Source organism: Meleagris gallopavo, chromosome 4, assembly GCF_905368555.1.
Source record: "Meleagris gallopavo chromosome 4, MGAL_WU_HG_1.1, whole genome shotgun sequence".
Classification (NCBI taxonomy): domain Eukaryota; kingdom Metazoa; phylum Chordata; class Aves; order Galliformes; family Phasianidae; genus Meleagris; species Meleagris gallopavo.
Window position 1 is genome coordinate 31121463 of NC_139407.1, and position 18248 is coordinate 31139710.

General features: G+C 43.5%; 1 protein-coding gene across 3 annotated transcripts in view; it reads right to left on the bottom strand.

The window, feature by feature from the left end:
• EPHA5 (EPH receptor A5) overlaps nucleotides 1-12341 on the bottom strand; it is a 198771-nt gene extending 186430 nt beyond the window's left edge. For 2 of the 3 annotated variants that reach the window (XM_085222717.1, XM_085222716.1), the window contains exon 1: nucleotides 12105-12340. In XM_085222717.1, the coding sequence (XP_085078843.1) occupies nucleotides 12105-12219 (115 nt within the window). In that variant the 5' untranslated portion in view covers nucleotides 12220-12340. Of the gene's footprint in view, nucleotides 1-12104 lie in introns of all 3 variants that reach the window. The other variant, XM_085222715.1, reaches the window with a different exon arrangement.
• Nucleotides 12342-18248: the final 5907 nt, after the last annotated feature.

Sequence of the window (18248 nt, forward strand, 5' to 3'; positions counted from 1 at the left end):
ATTAATCCAGCATGCTATCACAGAACACAGAGATTTTCTGCCTTGTCTGGGTATTGTTTCTAGAACAGAAACCACGCTTGGGTGCTCAGAACGCTATGACATTCACCAGAAACAAAATTGAGGGATTTTACTGAAATACATTCATTATAAGGAAGCAAAATTAGGTGGCTTTCCATGCCTAAGTAAAAGTAAAATACATGCATTGCTTTCATCCACCCTTACAGATGCCACCCAATAATGGCCAGCTTTTGCCCTCCTGACGTGTCTACAGGTTATCTTCTATCCCTGCTTCAGTTGAAGTCAAAGATCAGTACCCAAGTGCTCCTAATCCTACTGTACTTTCTCACTGAGATAACAAAGGTGATCTTAAAATATTCCTCAAAATAGGACACGTAACAAACATGTCCTATATTATAGATGTAAACCATTTCAAAAAGAAGGAGAAACCTGCCAACAAAATGGCAGGTTACCCAAATTCCTCCTATTACAATCACTGTAATTAAATTGTGCATAAGAATATATTCCTGTCGTAAGATGCAATGGATGCAAAACAAGTATTGATCTACGCTGTACAACTTAATTAAAACTTGTCCCAAAGATGCTACTAATGAATGTAATTAGATGGCATGTTTGATGCCACAAAGTTCTTCATGACATGCTAATTAAGCAAAAAGCAGGAAAGGTACTTTTATTCAAACATCAGATCATAAAAAGAACATGATAAAAATAAATATTGTATTATCCAACAATGACAATTTTTAAATTGCTGTTATTAACTTCAATTTCAAAATAATTTTCTGCATATGAAAAGATAATACGATCCATTCAACTCTAACTCAAGACAGTGGGAATTTTTCTATCGGTGAATCAACCAGCAGAGCTGAATACTAAATCTCCAGTTAGAAAAAAGACATTTCCTCTCTTTTTTCAATAGGATTCTAAACAGAGCAAAATAAATAGGAAGGGATGAGATGCACCTTTTGACAGGCACAGTGCAGTAACCTGAAATTCATGCCAAGAGAACAAAAGCTACCAGTGACGTTAAGCTCTAGGCTGCTCTGGATGGAGACTTGAAAAGCTCCCTGCATGAGGGGCTTCTCGGTCACAGCGTGCCCCATGGGCTTCTGCACAGAACTGCCTTCACAGTATATCTTCTAAAATACTGCACTGTATCGATTTGCTGAGGAATGTATTCAGCTAGTAGTTGCGCTAGATTGCCTGCAAAGACGGAAATGTTTTGCTTTCAGAATCCCAGGAATTCCTACATAGACAGAAATTACCGCTCCACCTAGACACAAGGCTTCTGCATTTTCCCCATCAGCACCCACCCAGCCATTTCCAGGAAACGCATTAAGTACTTGCACCACTGCCAGCACCCAAATGCACCCCGATCCTACCCCAGAGCAGGCCGAAGCCCCGCGGCCACATCCCAGGGAGGATCCCACAAGGTGTCGGCTGCAGGAGCGCCCACTCAGGGTGACGGTGTCAGCCTCCCCTCCTTCCCAACCCCAGTAGCGATGTTATTTTTGCTGAAATGGCTTTTGTTAAGAAACCGCAGATTGCTGAAACGGCTTTTAAGCAGATTGGCCAGGCTAGGAGAAAAACAGTAGGCAAATGGCAGGTAAAGTACATAGCTATGGTGTGTAAATTCTCTGCTAAAACAGTTTTTTCCCAAAGAGCTGGTGCCATCCTAATGAGATGCTTTCACCACTCATCATGTGAAGCTTTTCTGCACCTGAATAAAAATAGCCAAAAGTCCCTCTGGTTTGACCCACAACAGAATTTAAAAAAAAAAAAAAAAAAAAAAAAAAAAGACTACAGATCTCCTCAGGAGCAGAGAAGCAGTTCCTCCCCATCAAACCTGTGACAACCAGCAGCAGGCATTTGGCCACTGCTGTCTAATTACCAAATGTTCTGTTGACAGGAGGTGGTAATTCAGGAAAATCTGCAACAATGTGCTTAAGGCTCACATCCTTCAGGAGGGTCAGTGTCAGCTCCTGTACAGCTTGGGAGTCCTGGGCATAGCCTAGACCCATACTCAGCAGCCCTCGGGATGCAGGGGAGCTCATCCCACTGAAGAAGGCTCTCCAGAAATTGCTAGCAGCTCTGCTTATCCCATCACCTTAAGAACTTCCAAAGGATCAGAACTCATTTATTCCCACTTCCTTTCCCTTCAGCATCATCTAGATATGTCTCAACAAGCAAGAAACCTCAAAACCAATAAGTATACACTTAGCACCTGTATCTTTGTTAGAGAACTTGGAAGAGCCACATACATTGATTCAAAAATGTGTTTTGCTCATCTCCACCAGCAGTGCATCCATCCCACAAGCCCTAATTATTTCTAATGCTCAGTCAAGGGGAACACAAAACCGCACAGATCTATATCATCATTAACTTCCATGCCTTCAGGGTAGGATAAATGATGATTAAGTCTAAAGTCATACCACAGCCTTTTTTTCCTACTTTTTTTTTTTTAATACAGAATAATGGCTGAGGGAATTTGCATACACTCTTGTTCTCAGATAGACTGCTTACTACGGGTGAGCAATCAAGTTGGAACAAAACCAGAAGTGAACTAAACCTCTGCCCTGAACTTTAGCTGGTGAATTACTGCTGTCCTTTCACTCATGAATCTCTAATGGGAGACTGAATCTGACTTTTCATTCAGATGTCCTCATCATGCTCATCCAATAGGCATTTAGCAGTTTCACCATGACTACGCTGGGACTGCAGCTAGAAGGAAGCACAGAAATGCCAAAGCTGATAGCATTCAATGCTGACCTAAGCCAATGCACCTGCCCACACAGCAGAGCATCCCATCTGATGCAGCCACCTAGTACACAGCGCTGTGCGGCAGCATCAGATGGCACAGCTGAAAGCAGGACAGTGCTATCACAATAGCACAAGGTCTGAGGTTGAAGTCACCAACTCACGACTTTAGTCACACCACCTAAGTGAGATGGTTTCTCTAGTCTGGAGCAAGATCAGCTGAAGTAGTTCCAATTGCTCTGCTCCAGTTTCAAAAGGGGAAAGAAGGCAACCTGAAAAACAAACATCCCCCACCAGCAAGATAAAACATTGAGTGCGTCTCAACTTGCCAGCCACATCTCCTCCTGCCATTTTAGCAGCCAAGGATCTACCAGAAAAACATTCATGGCTCACACAAGACTATGAAAGACTTGACTCTTCTGGGCTGCAATACTCTTTGAGCCTATTGCCTGTTATTCCTTAGGTACCATAAACTCATACCACTTGGAGGCAAAAGACTTACCACATGACACAGCCTAATGAATTTATTAATGAGAAATCACTCTGGAACAGGCAAAACAGTCAGGATATGAAGTGACAGTTCATACCATGAAGCTGTAAAGCCATATCAATCTGCTTTTATTATTTCACTGAAATACAACTAAAGCAGGAGAGAAAAAATATCCTCTTTGACCAAATCAATATGCCATCACAACATGAGCGAGAGTGAAGAAACCTCCCCTTAAAGTCTGCATGAATATTTCAAAACACCACAATTTTATAAGTAGGACATTTTAAAATAAAAGCATTTGAAAGAAAGTGTCTTGGTTTTAAAAAAACTGAAACAAAACACTGCTTTAATACATTTGTTACGAATTCCACAGGAATCTGACTACTGTTTTCAGTAACCCAAGTCTGAACTCCCATATGAAAACAGGTGCACATCTAGTAAGTGCTCCTACATCCTCAAGGCTCCTCCTGCAGCTCCTGGCTTCCTCTGCACTGTACTCTATGGGATGTAGCCATCCACAGAAAGGTCAGAGCTAAATCAAGGTAGCCCCAGCTCTGACCCAACACTCTGAGCTTGTGGGAGCAACTCCATTTAAAACAGTCGTGAGAAACTTCTCATGGGAATATTCACACGCTATAAATTAAACATGAGGTGAAGTGCTCCGTTGGATGGGGGTCAAGGTGCGTGACAAGACCTCATCAGGAGGTCTCCTGAATAGCATCTCAAGCTCTCCACCAAACCTTGCACCTCCATTCTCCTCCTCTTTCCCCCAGCTGCCAAACTCATCACCGTTCTTCCTCCTGAATGCCTGGAGTTCACAGCACCACCAGGATACACTACTGCAAAGGACTCTTCATCATCATGAGTCAAAGTTTTTCTGCTTCATAAATCTTTGCTTGTTTTATTGCAGTATTGTTGCCATTCGTTTTCCAACTGTTTTCCCAGTTCTGCCAAATATTTCCTCAAAAAGTATAAATCCAAGGCGCTCCAATGACTGACAGTCAAAAATAATCCAAGATAGCAAAAACAAATGAAAAAAATAAACTCCTGTAAGAAATCAAAGTCACCAGGGAGCAGATGTTTTGTATTAATTAGCTACACTGAATTTGGACAAAAACAAGCAGGAAAGAACCTCAGAAATATTTCCAGCAGTGGAAACCAGCTACAGCAGAGTGCAAGCTGTAGCAGTACCTATTATTTATAGCCCACTGGAGGAAGAAAAAAAATACACTACTTAATGAACTTGCAAACTAATATTAACTGCAGATTTATATTTTATTACTTTGGCTTTGTTCTGCTCTTAGCTTTCTAATGATTCCCTTTTATAGCAAGTGCCAAAATGCTAGAATCTATATCACGGATTCATAGGTTTTGAAGGCAAGTGGACAACCACAGTCATAACAATGGCCAGAAAATGTTACAGACATAATGCAAAAAATACCATATAATGGCTGTTTGAACATACTGTTTACAAGGGGTGTGATACTGCCCTTTGTCAAAATTATTTACAGGCACTGGCCATAGCTCTTGGGTTGGGACAATAAGCTCACTTCTGTTTTATTAAACAAATAGGAAAAAAACAAATAGGAAACCACAGGTTTTTCCCCTTACAAGGATTTGCACTCAAGGTAAGAGGCAATCATTTGCACATTTATTAACTTGACATCAAAGTACCTGGAAACTTGATTTCCAGTATGGTTTACTCTTTTTTTTTTTTTTTAATGGCAAACTTTTACTCCTACCAAAACCACTATTTAATTTAAAAATATACATATTTAGGGGAAGGAAGAGAAAAAGTCAATAAAATGCTCCCTAGCCCCACTCATAAGACTGACTGGAAACAATACTATATCAACACAACAGCATCCCTCCAGAATGAGATTGGTTGTGGCAAACAGGATTAGGGGAAATTACTAACACCCTGCTACTGGCAACCAGAAAGAAGCTTCCAATGAGAAGGCAAAACAGCCAGCAAGCATCACAGAGGTCTGAACGGAGCAAGAAAACATCAGCTCGCAGACCCAGTGTCTCCATCTACTACCAAGGTCTCTGCAAGTGGCCGAAGGACAGAGCCAATTTCTTTGAGATGCTACTTAAATCAAGCACCTCATTAAGCACACACAAAGTGAAGCCCTAAAATCCCAACAGATTCCCAATGCAATCAAACCACCTGCTGGCGGTGTTGAAACGAAATCTCACATTTTGCCCTAATTCAGAACATTGCCAACTACAAGCAACTCCATCTCTGTTCTGAAAACAGGTCCTGAAAGACATTGGCATCAAATTCTCTTGTGCACATAACTAGATGCAACAAGAGGAAAGAAACTCACCAGACACATCCAGAGCTGTCAAGGCTGTCAGCTTTCACTACCAGTGGACTTGCAAGACCTCACTGTCCAGCGCCAATAAAGCCTTCCTGTTGACAATAATGACTACTCTGCTGCCACAGAGTTCACTCAAGTAGAAAAAAAGGAACTGACATAATGCTTAGATAGCATTTGGGAGCAAAAACGTGTTTAAGATGATCTTCTGGCTTTTCAGGGGGTTGACAGCTTATCCCTTCTATTTCAGAAGGAAGAAAGTGGAAGTTACTAGTGGGAAGAGCAGACTGCCAACACATTTTAGGAAGACATTGTGTATGAACATTAGATGATAATGGAATGACCAGATTTGGAGAAACTAACATAAAGGCTATTTAAATTAATTTCACTGTTTTGACAAGGAAACAGAAACTAATACAAATCCACCCAGAAACATCATGAAATGCACATTATCGATTCTGAATAATTAATATATCCCCAGAAGTTTCTCTGTCCCCTCGGAGAAATACAAAGTCCAAACTAGTTGCTCCAAATCCTTCCTTACAGCAAATGACTCAAATTAGAGAACCAAGGAACAGATACATTTTCAAAACACTTCAAGTACCGCCCTCAATGCTGTAAAGAAGCAGTTGACACAGAAGCCTGAGTTCCAATGCCCTACTCTCTCTTCGACATGCTCTTTGGGTGACTCGGAGTAAATCCCAAGGGATTTACATACCTGAATTCCAATTAGCACATCTGAAAATAGCTGCTTGCAGGTAGCTTTTAATGTCTAGAAGGAAAATAATTTCCTCTTCACATGCACCCTACTTGGGAACTTGCCAGGGGAAAGAAAAGGGACAGGAACTGCCCTGTCCCTCAGGCCGCCAGACCTTCTCACAGAAGTATTCCCCAACTTGCCATGACAGTACATGCTACATCACCTTCTTCAAGAGATCTTGCCAACTAATCCAGCCAACTAATGGTCATCTGAGAAGCTCAAACTGGCCAAAGACCCCTTATATATCTCCTGCACAGTTCAAATACCAAGAGGGAGGGGAAAAAAGGTAACATTTCCCACCACTGTCATATCCCAAGCAAGACTGTCACAGTATGTGCTGAATGCTGTAATACTTCTGTCCCAAAGCATCATACTGCTATTTGTAAGGAGAGGAAGGCTGTGCCCGTACGCACTGCTTAGTGCAGCCTGCCCACATCTCCTGAACCCAGAAGTCACACACTACAAGGCTGCGAGTGGCAGTGCTCCTGTCTCTTCCCCATCAGCCTCCCCACAGAAGATAGGGATAATTGCTTTCTACCTCCAGGAGGATAAGCGCCTTAAACCTTTGGAGAGACTCAGATACTGCACTGACCAAAGCCAGAGCAAATACCAGAACTGAGACTGAAAGTGATAATAATAGGTCAAAAAGACGACTAAAAGGGTAATAAATCCCTACAGAGACCTAAGCTACTGAGAGCCAGTGCTCAAGTCTGTCAGTACAGCCAGCCACGAGAGCTGTTGGGGCACCAAACACTCAAAAATCTGTCATCTTCACATCCAGTCAGAGAGCAAGGTGAGGGAACAAGCACCATAAGAACAGAGGACTATTCATCTCTCTGTTCCATTTGTCCCAAAAAATACACAGACATGTCAAATACAAAACGTATTTTCAAAGAAAAAAGACTTCTGATTTAAAATACATAGCAACTTTACAGAACAGATCAAAGAAAATGACTTTAGTAAGGACTAAGCTATTTTAAAAATGGTTCATTCCAATGTAATCATTAACACTGTATTTCCATGCATTTTTCTAACCTTGTCTGAGTAAGGAAAAATACCTATTGCAAAACCACACTAGTTGAAATTGGGCCCCATAGCTCACTAACCTTTAAGGCAGTGGGAAAGATACACCCATGGCAGGACTTACTGGACTGCTAAAAACTTACTTGCAACCCCAGGTCAGAAATACTGGGGGTCTACCAGCCCACTTCTAAGTGAGACCAGAAACACAGCAGGACCCAGCACCATCGCTCAACTGCTCTTTCTCAGGTTGAGAACCCTCCAGGGGTTAACCGGCAGGAGTAAGCATTTCTGCAGGAACAACACAAATCTTCAGAACAATATAGCATAAACCCAGTGAGATTGGAGAACAAGGCATCACGTAATAAATTGTCCTGGCCTTCCGATTTCTGAAACAACTCATGAAATCCTGATCCCACTTTCTCTCCCATTGTTTGCTACAAAATATTTATTTCTGTATTTACTACAAAGAATAAACACACATTTATTGGTGAGATTTGGTTTCCTTACTTCACAGTAACAGAAGAGCAAATAAGGAGATGGATGAGGAATGTTGTGGTGGGGCCAAAACATGAGATAACCGTGGGAGTTGGAAGGGAGGAGGCAGAAACTGCCAGATGAGCCCACTGACTGTTCCTGCTCCCCCATGGTACCTGTCAGTTTATCCACCTGTAAATTGATCTGCAAATAGCTGCTTTATGCTTCAAATTATGGTGTCAACATTTATGATGCAGTAAGCTGACGGCCTGTCAGCGGTTCTGTTTAAGATAGTTTGCCAGTTTTCCACTATTTATTACGATGTTTAAAATATACCTCAAAAGCAAGTATTGTGCTGTAGTCAATTTTACTTATTGACTATTCCCTTTTTTTTATTAAATAAAACATGTGTCATTAGGCAGCAATGCTTTTAGTCATATACTTGAAAGTGCTGCGTTTCAAATGCCATTTTACTGTCAAAAGGATAGCAGTTTCCATTATAAAATCATGACTGAGTCATTCTAAACCTCTTGAAAAGCCATACATCACATCAGACTGATCCCAAAAAGACCATTAGACATGAGTTGTCCCTCCTCATTCCAGTAATTCCACCGCAGTAAATTTTAAAGTTAATGGGATCGCTCCTATAACTAAAATAAATGTACAGCATGGAGGCTGCGCAGCACTGTTACAGAAAGCATAAGGAACTGCTCCAATACACAAACAGAATAAATTCCTCTCACAACTCTGCAGAGCAGAGTGCCACGTGCCCTGGATTGCCCATTCTGCACACACAACTTGTGCACGTGTTACCTGTACCTACAGAACTGCAAAAAGTGCAACAGCTGTGTGAATGTGCAACAGATGAAGCTGAGTTATTAAGAGCAATACAAGCAAAACAAGAAGTTCTCATACCTATTTTTACCCAAAGCATTCAACTAATAGAAATAAATGGATTAGAAAAGTGAGGGGATTTTCACACCTGCTTCTACAAAACGCATGACAAACTCATTGAAAAAGGACTGCATTCAATAGTTAATGATAAACACTGTGATGTTATACGTAAATATTCGTTTATCCAGTGCTCCACAACAGAAATTATACATCAGTATGGAACAAAACACACTCAAGTCAACACATTTAGAACAGGTAGGATCATTCCAGGCTCTGTCATGAATAATCTGCAAATTACCACCTTCCGCTATTTTTGCCTCTACCAGACCTGCCCCTTTAATTGCACCCACTTATTCATTCATTCAAATTAAAAATGATACATCAAGAGAAACTGCGCTTCAAAAATCCCCACAAGAATTCAGAGGAGGAGGATCAAATGCCGGAGTTTAGGACTAAAAGGCTGTTCTTTAGCTTAAATCCCTAAAACTAGTGCGACACATACCACAAAGTATAGACACTCTGCCGTTCTCACCTTCTCTCTAAATCAATGTCATTACTTGAGACTGCATTTCTTCGCATCCGCTTTAAGGTAACCCGTTGTGATAGCACCTCCTCCTCAGCACTCACTTATGTAGAAAAGCCCTTGAAGTGAAATACACCTATTTAACGACAATTATGCTCGCAAGTTGTTGAGTTACTTTGTTACAAGCGCTTAAAAGATCCCACGTACTCCATTCTTCTGGGACTTTGCCCACGTGGCACTTTTTGAGGTCATCTGGGTGAAGACCTGCAAACCAATGCAAACTCGCAGGCTATCTGTAACAAACCACACTGAAGTTTGGGGTGATGGGGGCACGGGGTGCACGTCTCCAGACAATTCCTTTGTTCATTTTATATTTCACATAAATAATGCACAAAAGCCACTTCCCAAGCCAGAGCATCAGCAACAGAATCATATAAAACATGCATTTCTAAACTAAAGGAGGTGCAGGGAACCCATCTGTCCATTGCAGGGCTGCCTCTGGTACCTGGGACCAAGTTGCTGCCATTGGGGGGAGGAAAAAAAAAAAAAAAGGAAAAAAAAGAGACTCAGTCCACACAGCAAATCTATTCAGGTTCACACACTCCATTGCTTCAAAACTGCAAGGCTACCGTAAATATATAATCCAAGTAATTACAGTATCAACAACGCGACCCCCCCCTCCTGGGCTGAAGCAATGTGTTTCTGATTGCTATCACAATAGCAAACATATTTTATTTCTGTGGAAAACGCTATGTTCATTCAAGCACAATGGTAACTTGAGGGCAGCAGCTCCCTACACATTTTCATAGGCAATGCATCTGAAAGCAGTCAGCTACTTGTGAAATACCAGCGTTCCCAAATTATATGTAATATTTTCACAGAATTCTTCGGAATATTTGCACTGTGACAGGTTTTTGAATTTGTAAAAGCAGTCAAAGAGAGGAGGGAAAACCTCTAATTCTAATGAATGAACTCTGTTAACAGCTAAACAATACCCGGGATGTGAAATAGCATTGAGCACAGCACGTCTAGCTTCTAATACACAGTTTGAGAAAAAAGTAACCAAAATCAAAGTTGGTTTTATTTCCCTTTCAGAGGAAAACAGGGCAGAAATTTAATTCAGTTTCCCCAATGTTTACTCTACAACCTGTAACTGGAAATACCTAATGGACATTTACAATACTTCCACACACAAACACGCACACACACACACACAAAAAAAATATATCAGGAGATGCTGAAACTCAGCTGCACTTTCCAAAAGCTATTTTCAGCCTATGGATCCCAAAACAACTCATTCTTTTCTCCCTCCAAATTTTAGCATAGATTATTAAAGCACTTTCCCCATAGTCTCTGTCTGCTATAGGGTAAGACAGGAACTCGGGCACAAGGAGTTGCCAGCTGCATGTATCTTGTCTTACAATGCCACTGTGTATTACAGTAAGCTTCTGAGAAACAAAAATCGTCATGGAGTTTGTGAAAATAGCAATTACGCAGCTGCACGAAGGATGGCAAATGCTCATACATGTTACATACCAGAACTGCTATTTGTTTTTTAACCATGCTGAGGAGAATGAGGGATAACAGCAAGACCCACAAAAACCAATGCACACAACTTCAGAAAACACTCTCTGCTCTGAGACAGCCACCACCACCCCAGCAAAGGCAAAGCTTCCCGCCAGCTGGGCAGGACAGTCAATCCCAGGGAGGGGCTCTCTGCAGAATCTTTAAGCAGCCAAACCCAACTTCTCAAACCTAAATCGACATCAAGTGTGAGCGCATCTGGACAGGCAGGTGAGCCTTTCCCAGGAGCGGGGCTGCTCGGCAGCAGTCGGCCGACAGCGGCTAGAGCAGTGCGGGGCTGAAGGATGGGGCCCACTGCTGTCCCATTCGGAGACAGCCAAAGCCATTTCCAGAATGCCCGAAGCCACGCGTATCCAGGATGCTAAACACAGAACCGCTAAGGCTGGAAAAAATCTCTAAGATCATCCAGCTCAACCACCGACCCATCCCACCATGCCCACTGACCACGTCCGTCAGTGCCACATCTCTACCGCTCTTGAACACCTCCGGGGACAGTGACTGCACCACCCCTCTGAGATTTTCCCGCATACTTAACGTGAAACACCCTTGCACTTAAAACAGCAGCGTTTCCCCCTCCTTCTGTACTTCTCGTTCGAGTCGCGATTGGCATTATTTGCACTCTGCCACAACAAATTACAGCTCGCCGGTCACTTCGGGCCGCGTCTCTGACATCCTGGCGATTGCTCTCCCCGCGCCCCCCGCATCCCTCCTCCCTCCAAAGGACTTTCGCAAATGACCGCGAATCGCAGTTACTGCGCATCACAAAAGCAGCCGGCAACCCCCTCCGGGATGCTCAAGTTCCCCAGCCCCTGCTTTCCCACCACGGCGTGCCTACAGATGTCAAAAAATAATAAGGGGAAAATTAAACAAACAAACAAACAAAAAAAAAACCATGGATGTATCCCGCTGGACAGGAAAGCTGAGCGTGTATTTACGGCTGCCGGCTTCCCGGCGATTTCAGACGCCCCAAAGCAGCACAGCTCGGCGATGCGGCGCTGCGGGCTGAGCGGGGCTGCGTTCCGAGGCACGGAGTCAGCGCGCTGCGGGAGCGGGAGCCCCGCGGGCACTCCGAGCTGCGTGAGCACCGCGCGCGCAGTCCGCGCACCTGTGCAACTCCCCGGCTGCACGCGCACCTGTGCAAGCTGCCCGCACCCGGCAGAACGCGTTCGCTCGCTCTCCCCGCTCGCTCCCGTAAAACGCTACAAAATCGAATAAAACCAGCCCGACGCAGGGCTCTGCCCCGGCCGCCCCGTCTCTGCTCACCCTCGCTGCCCGGGCTGGCCAGCAGGCTCCGGAGCGCGGCGCACAGCAGCAGGCACGTCCAGCCGGGAGCCGGCCCCCCGGCACGGGCGCCGCCGCCACCGCCCCGCAGCCCCATCCCGCCGCCCCTCAGCGCATGGGTCGGGTCGGGACGGGGCGGGCAGGCAGCGCGCCGCGGCTCCGCTCCGCTCCCGTCCGGCCGCCGGCGCGACTGGGGAGCCGGGAGGCGGGGACGGGGGAGGCGGCCCCGTGCCGCCGCCGAGGAGACGCCCCTGACGGGGCGGACCCGCCGCTGCCACCCCGTGCGGGAACGGAGCTCTCCGCGACGGGAGGCGGCTCGGCGGCTGGCCCTAAAATGGCGGTCCCGTGGGGTGGTGGTGGGTCCCTGAGGGGCGGCCCCGCGTTTGCCTTCAGCCTCGCGCCGTGCGCGCGCCCCCAGCCACGGTTTCACTCTCCCCTCATCTGACGGAGTCGCGATTTCACAGCAGACCTCAGAGAAAGGGTGGTTGCCATCCACTAAAACAAAAATACCACTAGAACAGCACAAGCTGGTGTACAACGAGATACATTTCTGGCAGGTGGAATATTGTTTTTCAGGTATAATCCACCTTTCTGCGGGCAAGGCAGTTTTGAAGCCTCTGGTAAAAGTTCTGACTTTTGGTCAAGACAGGGCCCTAATTAGCTCTTCTTCCTGGAAAAAGAAAACAAACCAAAAAAAAAAAAAAACAAAGAAAACCCACCACAATACACAACCCCCAAATATAGTAAAACTTACTTTCTGGAAGTTTCTTCTTCACCTGCAACCCAGAGCCCTTGAGGAGTCTGCCTCAGGAAACTAAATAACAAAACTGAGCCATATAGTTGCACCAGCAGCAGAGATGAAGGGTGACCTTGTGGTGCCTCCTCCATGCCACTGCTCTGTGGGGAGGCCTTTAAGCCTCCTCAGCACTGGATGAGGCTGACAGCCACATTGCAGGATTGTCTAAATCACAACACTATAAAAGGCCATTCTGACCCTATCAATTTTACCTTTGCATTTCCCAGTGCATTTCCCCATTGCCAAGATTTTGGCCTGTTTGTTCATTTTAGAAAAAGTATTGAAGACTGAGTACTGCAAATGCATTAAGAGCAAGGCTGTCTCTCCACAGGGCAAGTTTCAGGTTCCGGGCTTCAAGCAAATTGCGAGTTACATCACAAAGTCCCGGTATTAAGAGGAGATCCAGATGGCCAGTTTTCTATTCATTCAGTCTTTAACCAGGAACTTCTAATTACACAGAGCTCTTCACAGTGGCATCACTCATTGTTTACTCATACAGCAGCTAGACAGTGTGTTTCTCTGCACCCTTGTACCATATATGAACCTTTTGGGCCACCAAAACATACGTGTACTCTTGAACTGTATCATTTTCAGAAGCACTTGCTCCTGATGCAAGAGGATGCCGTACCTCACAAGCAATCCAACATTTTTACTGCCACCAGGAGGACAAGGAAGGGGCTTTGCTTTATAGCACGAAGTACATAACTTAAGTCACGAGTAAATGAAAGGCATGGCACGCATCTGTTTATGGCAGTAGGTCAGATCTTCACTACTCTAACCACCTACTCATCTATAGCTCAAAAGGAGTTAAGGTTTCCCATCAGAACCATCCCCATCATATAGCTGCTTGAACAGATAAATTGTCGTGACTGAGAACATCAGTCACAATGCAGCCCTGCATCAGATTTATAGTGGGAATAGTCCCATGCGTATACTCATGCCAACGGTTTTCCACTAAGCACCATAGCTTTTGTCCTCCAGAAATCAAGGCAAAGCACAAAAACAATCTTAGAAACAGCACCTTGCTGGCATATTGAGAGGGACAGCATGACAAAGAACAAATAAAATGCCAAGCTCCATGGGAGCCTCTGCCAGCCGAGGGGCAAGACAGGTCTCTTATCACAATCTCATGTCACAAACTCATTTGCTCCCCTTTTTCATCTGCTATTTGACAAACTACTGTTTGGACTGGCAGGCTTGTAATTTAGGGGCATTTCAAATGATATGTTAGCAACATCTTAATTTTCTGGGAAACACTGAGATGAGCTTCATGTGATTCATAAGCTATTTAACAGCAGCCACCATACTCTAGGTTGCATCACAGCTGTTCTCCCCTTCCTCCCCCCCCCTGGAGACAACCAGCTCTAATTCCAAGAAATTTGGTTTCTTCTCTATTCTTCCCATGGCAAGGAACAGAGTCCCAACCTCATTTCCCAAGTTGTCATTAAGTACCATTTAAAAAGTTAATAAATTCAGCATTATAAAATGATTGTCTCACCCCCTTCTGCAACTTCATGTACTTATGGATTCTGTTTACTGGGGCTCAGTCTTCTATAGCTCCTGGTTTTGCCACACATCTTTTTTGTTGCCTGCAGCAGACAACCCTCTCCTGCCTTTTGCATCTTCCACGCATGCAGTTGGCTCTTCAAGAGAAGACAAAAATTAGCACAATGCTGCAGCATTCCCAGTAGCCCTCTCAACAGGAAAGGCATCCCACACTGAACACATGACCCATCCGCCTAGCTCAGCCACAGCAGCCAAACAGAGGGATGCTGAAATGCTGCGCATCTCTTGTTCAGAAGCATCTCCCTCAGCAGTGCCTGGTCAGTGGGAAGTTGTCCAGTGTTCACCAGCACTCATGCATCAGAAAAGGTGAGTAATCAAAAAGAAGGTGGATATTCTTCTGAGATCCCTTTTCATCTCCCGCCAAAGAGTACATCATGGATTTGAATAGAATTCTTATTAAAAAAAAATCTAGGGGGGGTCTCAAACTATTCAGCCATCTCAGGCTCATGCCATTTGTCCCCCCAGACTATATTCCGTAATCTGTTCAAGTTATTCTTTTTGCATCTAGCTAATTCCTTTCTGCCCAACATTTAAGCCTTTTCACTTCTGCAAACGGGTGTACCCTCTTAATCATTGCTTAGCTAAGGTCTTGTAGTTCATCCTTTAAGATTTTCTCATGAGTCATTTCTAGTGTTAGTAATACTGTTATACTCCAAACCCCCTCCAGTTTTCCCAACATCTCATAGTAGTTTGCCCAGAAATGTAATCATACTAAAGCCGTAATAAGCAACTGGCTCTAAAATGCTTTTGCTTATGGTATCAGAAAATGACAGCTTTGCCCCACATACCTTGCCACTTCATATCTAATTTGCTGTCAGCCATTAGATGTAATACCAACTATTTTTTAAACCAGACATCTTTTGAGTTAGTGCATTTCTGATTATTTTCCACAGATATGAAAAAGCTCAGTTTTACAAGTTCAGTTTCATTTCTCTGTGTATGTAATTTCTCATGCATCATTCCTGTGTTCTGACCATCTTCTGATTCTGCATTGCCATTTCATTGGTTTACTGTTTATCCTATCATCAACAGAACACACTGAAACAACGGAAGAGTTTATCCTTCAGATTATTTCAGGAACCCAGAGCTGCCAATTAATACATTCCCTGTATCCTTATCTTGTTTAAAACATAGGGGGATCATATTTAGCGCATCCCCATATTCAATAGGACCACTGTCTGAGAAAAGGTCCAATTCCATATTATAAGTGTAAACAGTCCCCCTGAAGTCTTCATTGCATTAAAGGAATAGAAGCCCCACTGTAATACAATAAATTGTTTAATTAGGCATGTAAGCATTTCCACTTTCCTTTGAAAGGTCTTTTCCCCCCCCCAAAAGAGCTAGAGAAGATTACACCTTTAAGGAATACCCTCACAAAACTTAGTAATTAGTGTTCAATTCCCTCCCCCCAGTCCCTTGAAATAGAAGGTCTGCCTTACATTAAAAAACAAAAAAACCAACAGACACATGCATATTAAAAGCAAGAGGAATCTGGGAGCAATAAGCAGCTTTGCACCGCAGATAGATGCATTCTGATCTGTAACACGACTGCAAGTACAGTTTTAACACAAAATGGCTGTGTTCAAGAAACTCCACAGCAGCCTGTGTAGGAATGCAGAATGCAGTAGCTAGCACCAGCAGACAATGGAAAGATCAGTACCGGGAATCAGCAGGGACAGGAATGGTGGACAAGTGCAGGTGGGCCACCCCTTGGCCAAATGAGGTATGTCAGTGATAGTGCCCTCAGGCACTGCTGAAATCTTCGTATTTCAGCAGAGTAAGGTGTTAACCAACAAACCAGTATTTGCATGAAGAAAAATGAGCGAGTGGTAAATAAACCAATGCCCATGCAAGTTCAAAACCCCAACATTTGTATGGTCCCAACACCAAATTTCCTCCCACCACCACAAAAAAAAAGAAAAACAAACAGGAGCTACTGGAAACCAAGCAGCTAAAATCTGTTCATTTCATTTACAGCCTGAAATTAGATCCAAAGCTGTGAAAATCCATGGGAGAAGTATGTGAATATTGGTTTCAGACAGAAAAGGCTTAGAGAAAGCCTGACATTTCAGCCTGGCATTTTATTTTGGAGTGCTTCATCACCAGTCTTTGGTCCTGGTAAAACACCCTCAACCTGGCAGTACTCATTTGCAAATGCTGTGTCACCACTCTCTTCTATCACAGCACTGTAATGACCCCCCAGGAAGCCAGATCCTGGGTGTTAAAAAATCACACTGTCCATCTGTGAGCAAAGGCCCAGAGGGCTCAGCATGTATCATCACATGCGCTAATCTCAATTAGACTGATCAGCAAAATGATCCAAGTTGCACTCCTGAGTACCAAGCATAGCAGGAGATACAGCTGTTAGCGCTTGCAGCCCACTCACTACTTACCAAGTATTTAGGTGTTTCTTTGCATCACACCAGGATAGCATTAAAAAGAACAAATGAAATAGCTTTGAAAAGATTTATGAAGATACTTTAATGTAGAGAGTGGAGCACAGGAGAAAGTGCAAAGGCTAATTTGATTACATTGTTGGACCTGTATAAATTTAATAACAGACTCACTTCCACATTTCTCATCATAAGCTATTCGCATTCACTAACAGCAATAGCTCAGCACCTCACACTTGAATCCATCTTCCCAACCTACCCCTGTTAGGGAGAGCAGTGTTACCACTTCTGCTTCATAGACAGAAGCAGAAGAGATGTTAAAGATGCAGATAAAGATTACTGAATTTATTACTGCTCTTACTGCTCTTCTAGATCAAGGACAACATCCTTACAATATTAATGAAATGATCTTTTTCTTGTATCAATAAGAATCAGCAGATGTGAAGAGGAACTGGCTTATCTCCTTGAGACACTCAGTCAGGAGCTTTAGTAGTCACTGCACAAACTTGGGCAAGTGACTTAGATACATTTGCAGGCACCAGAGCACTCTGTGAAAACCTAGCCCTTGAATAACTTACCCAAGGTCATACAGAAGGTGTGTGACAGATCTGAACTGAGCTCAAGAGCCATTAAAGCATCCATTTGCTCTTCATTTTCACTTTTCCTTTTCCAGCATGTCATTTTGGATCAGGATCTATGCTAGCAGGTATAGACGTTGCTATAGTTCAAGGGTTCACATTCAGCACTTCACTCATTAAATGCACATTTGTTCAAGGTACAAACACAATAGTGGATATAATGATGAAAATCACTGTATTAATGTATCATTTAATAGTGAAGTACATTAATCTCCTGCATACAGTGCTATCCAGAAGTCTGTTTCTTCCTGAACTGTATTTCATAAGGTCAATGCCACCTTCTTTAATCTCTAAGGGTAATCTGGATGGCTACTCTGAATTTCTTTGATCATGGGCAGACCAGTTTTGTTAACTCAAGCTACTGCCCTGTATTCCACTCTAAGGCCAACTGCATCAATCCTTTGATCATTTGAGGAAAGCAAATCCATTCCATCATGTGTCACTCCTCAGCAGAGCTGTTTGATACTCACTTCTCTATTTCAACCTACCCCTAATGATTTTTCAAATAAATCACATCATTGTCAGTCACTTCATATCTCAAATATTTGCAAATGCTCAGCAATTTCAGCTGCCAACACATTCATTTAAGTTCTTATGAGACGGCATCTGGATCACAGCTATAGTTTTTGAGTCCCTTCCATCAGCTAATTGCAACTGTTTTTAAAATGCAGGAACATATTTATTTCCTCTCATTTCTATGCACTGTTCAAGTTGGGCCATTAAGTAAGACTTG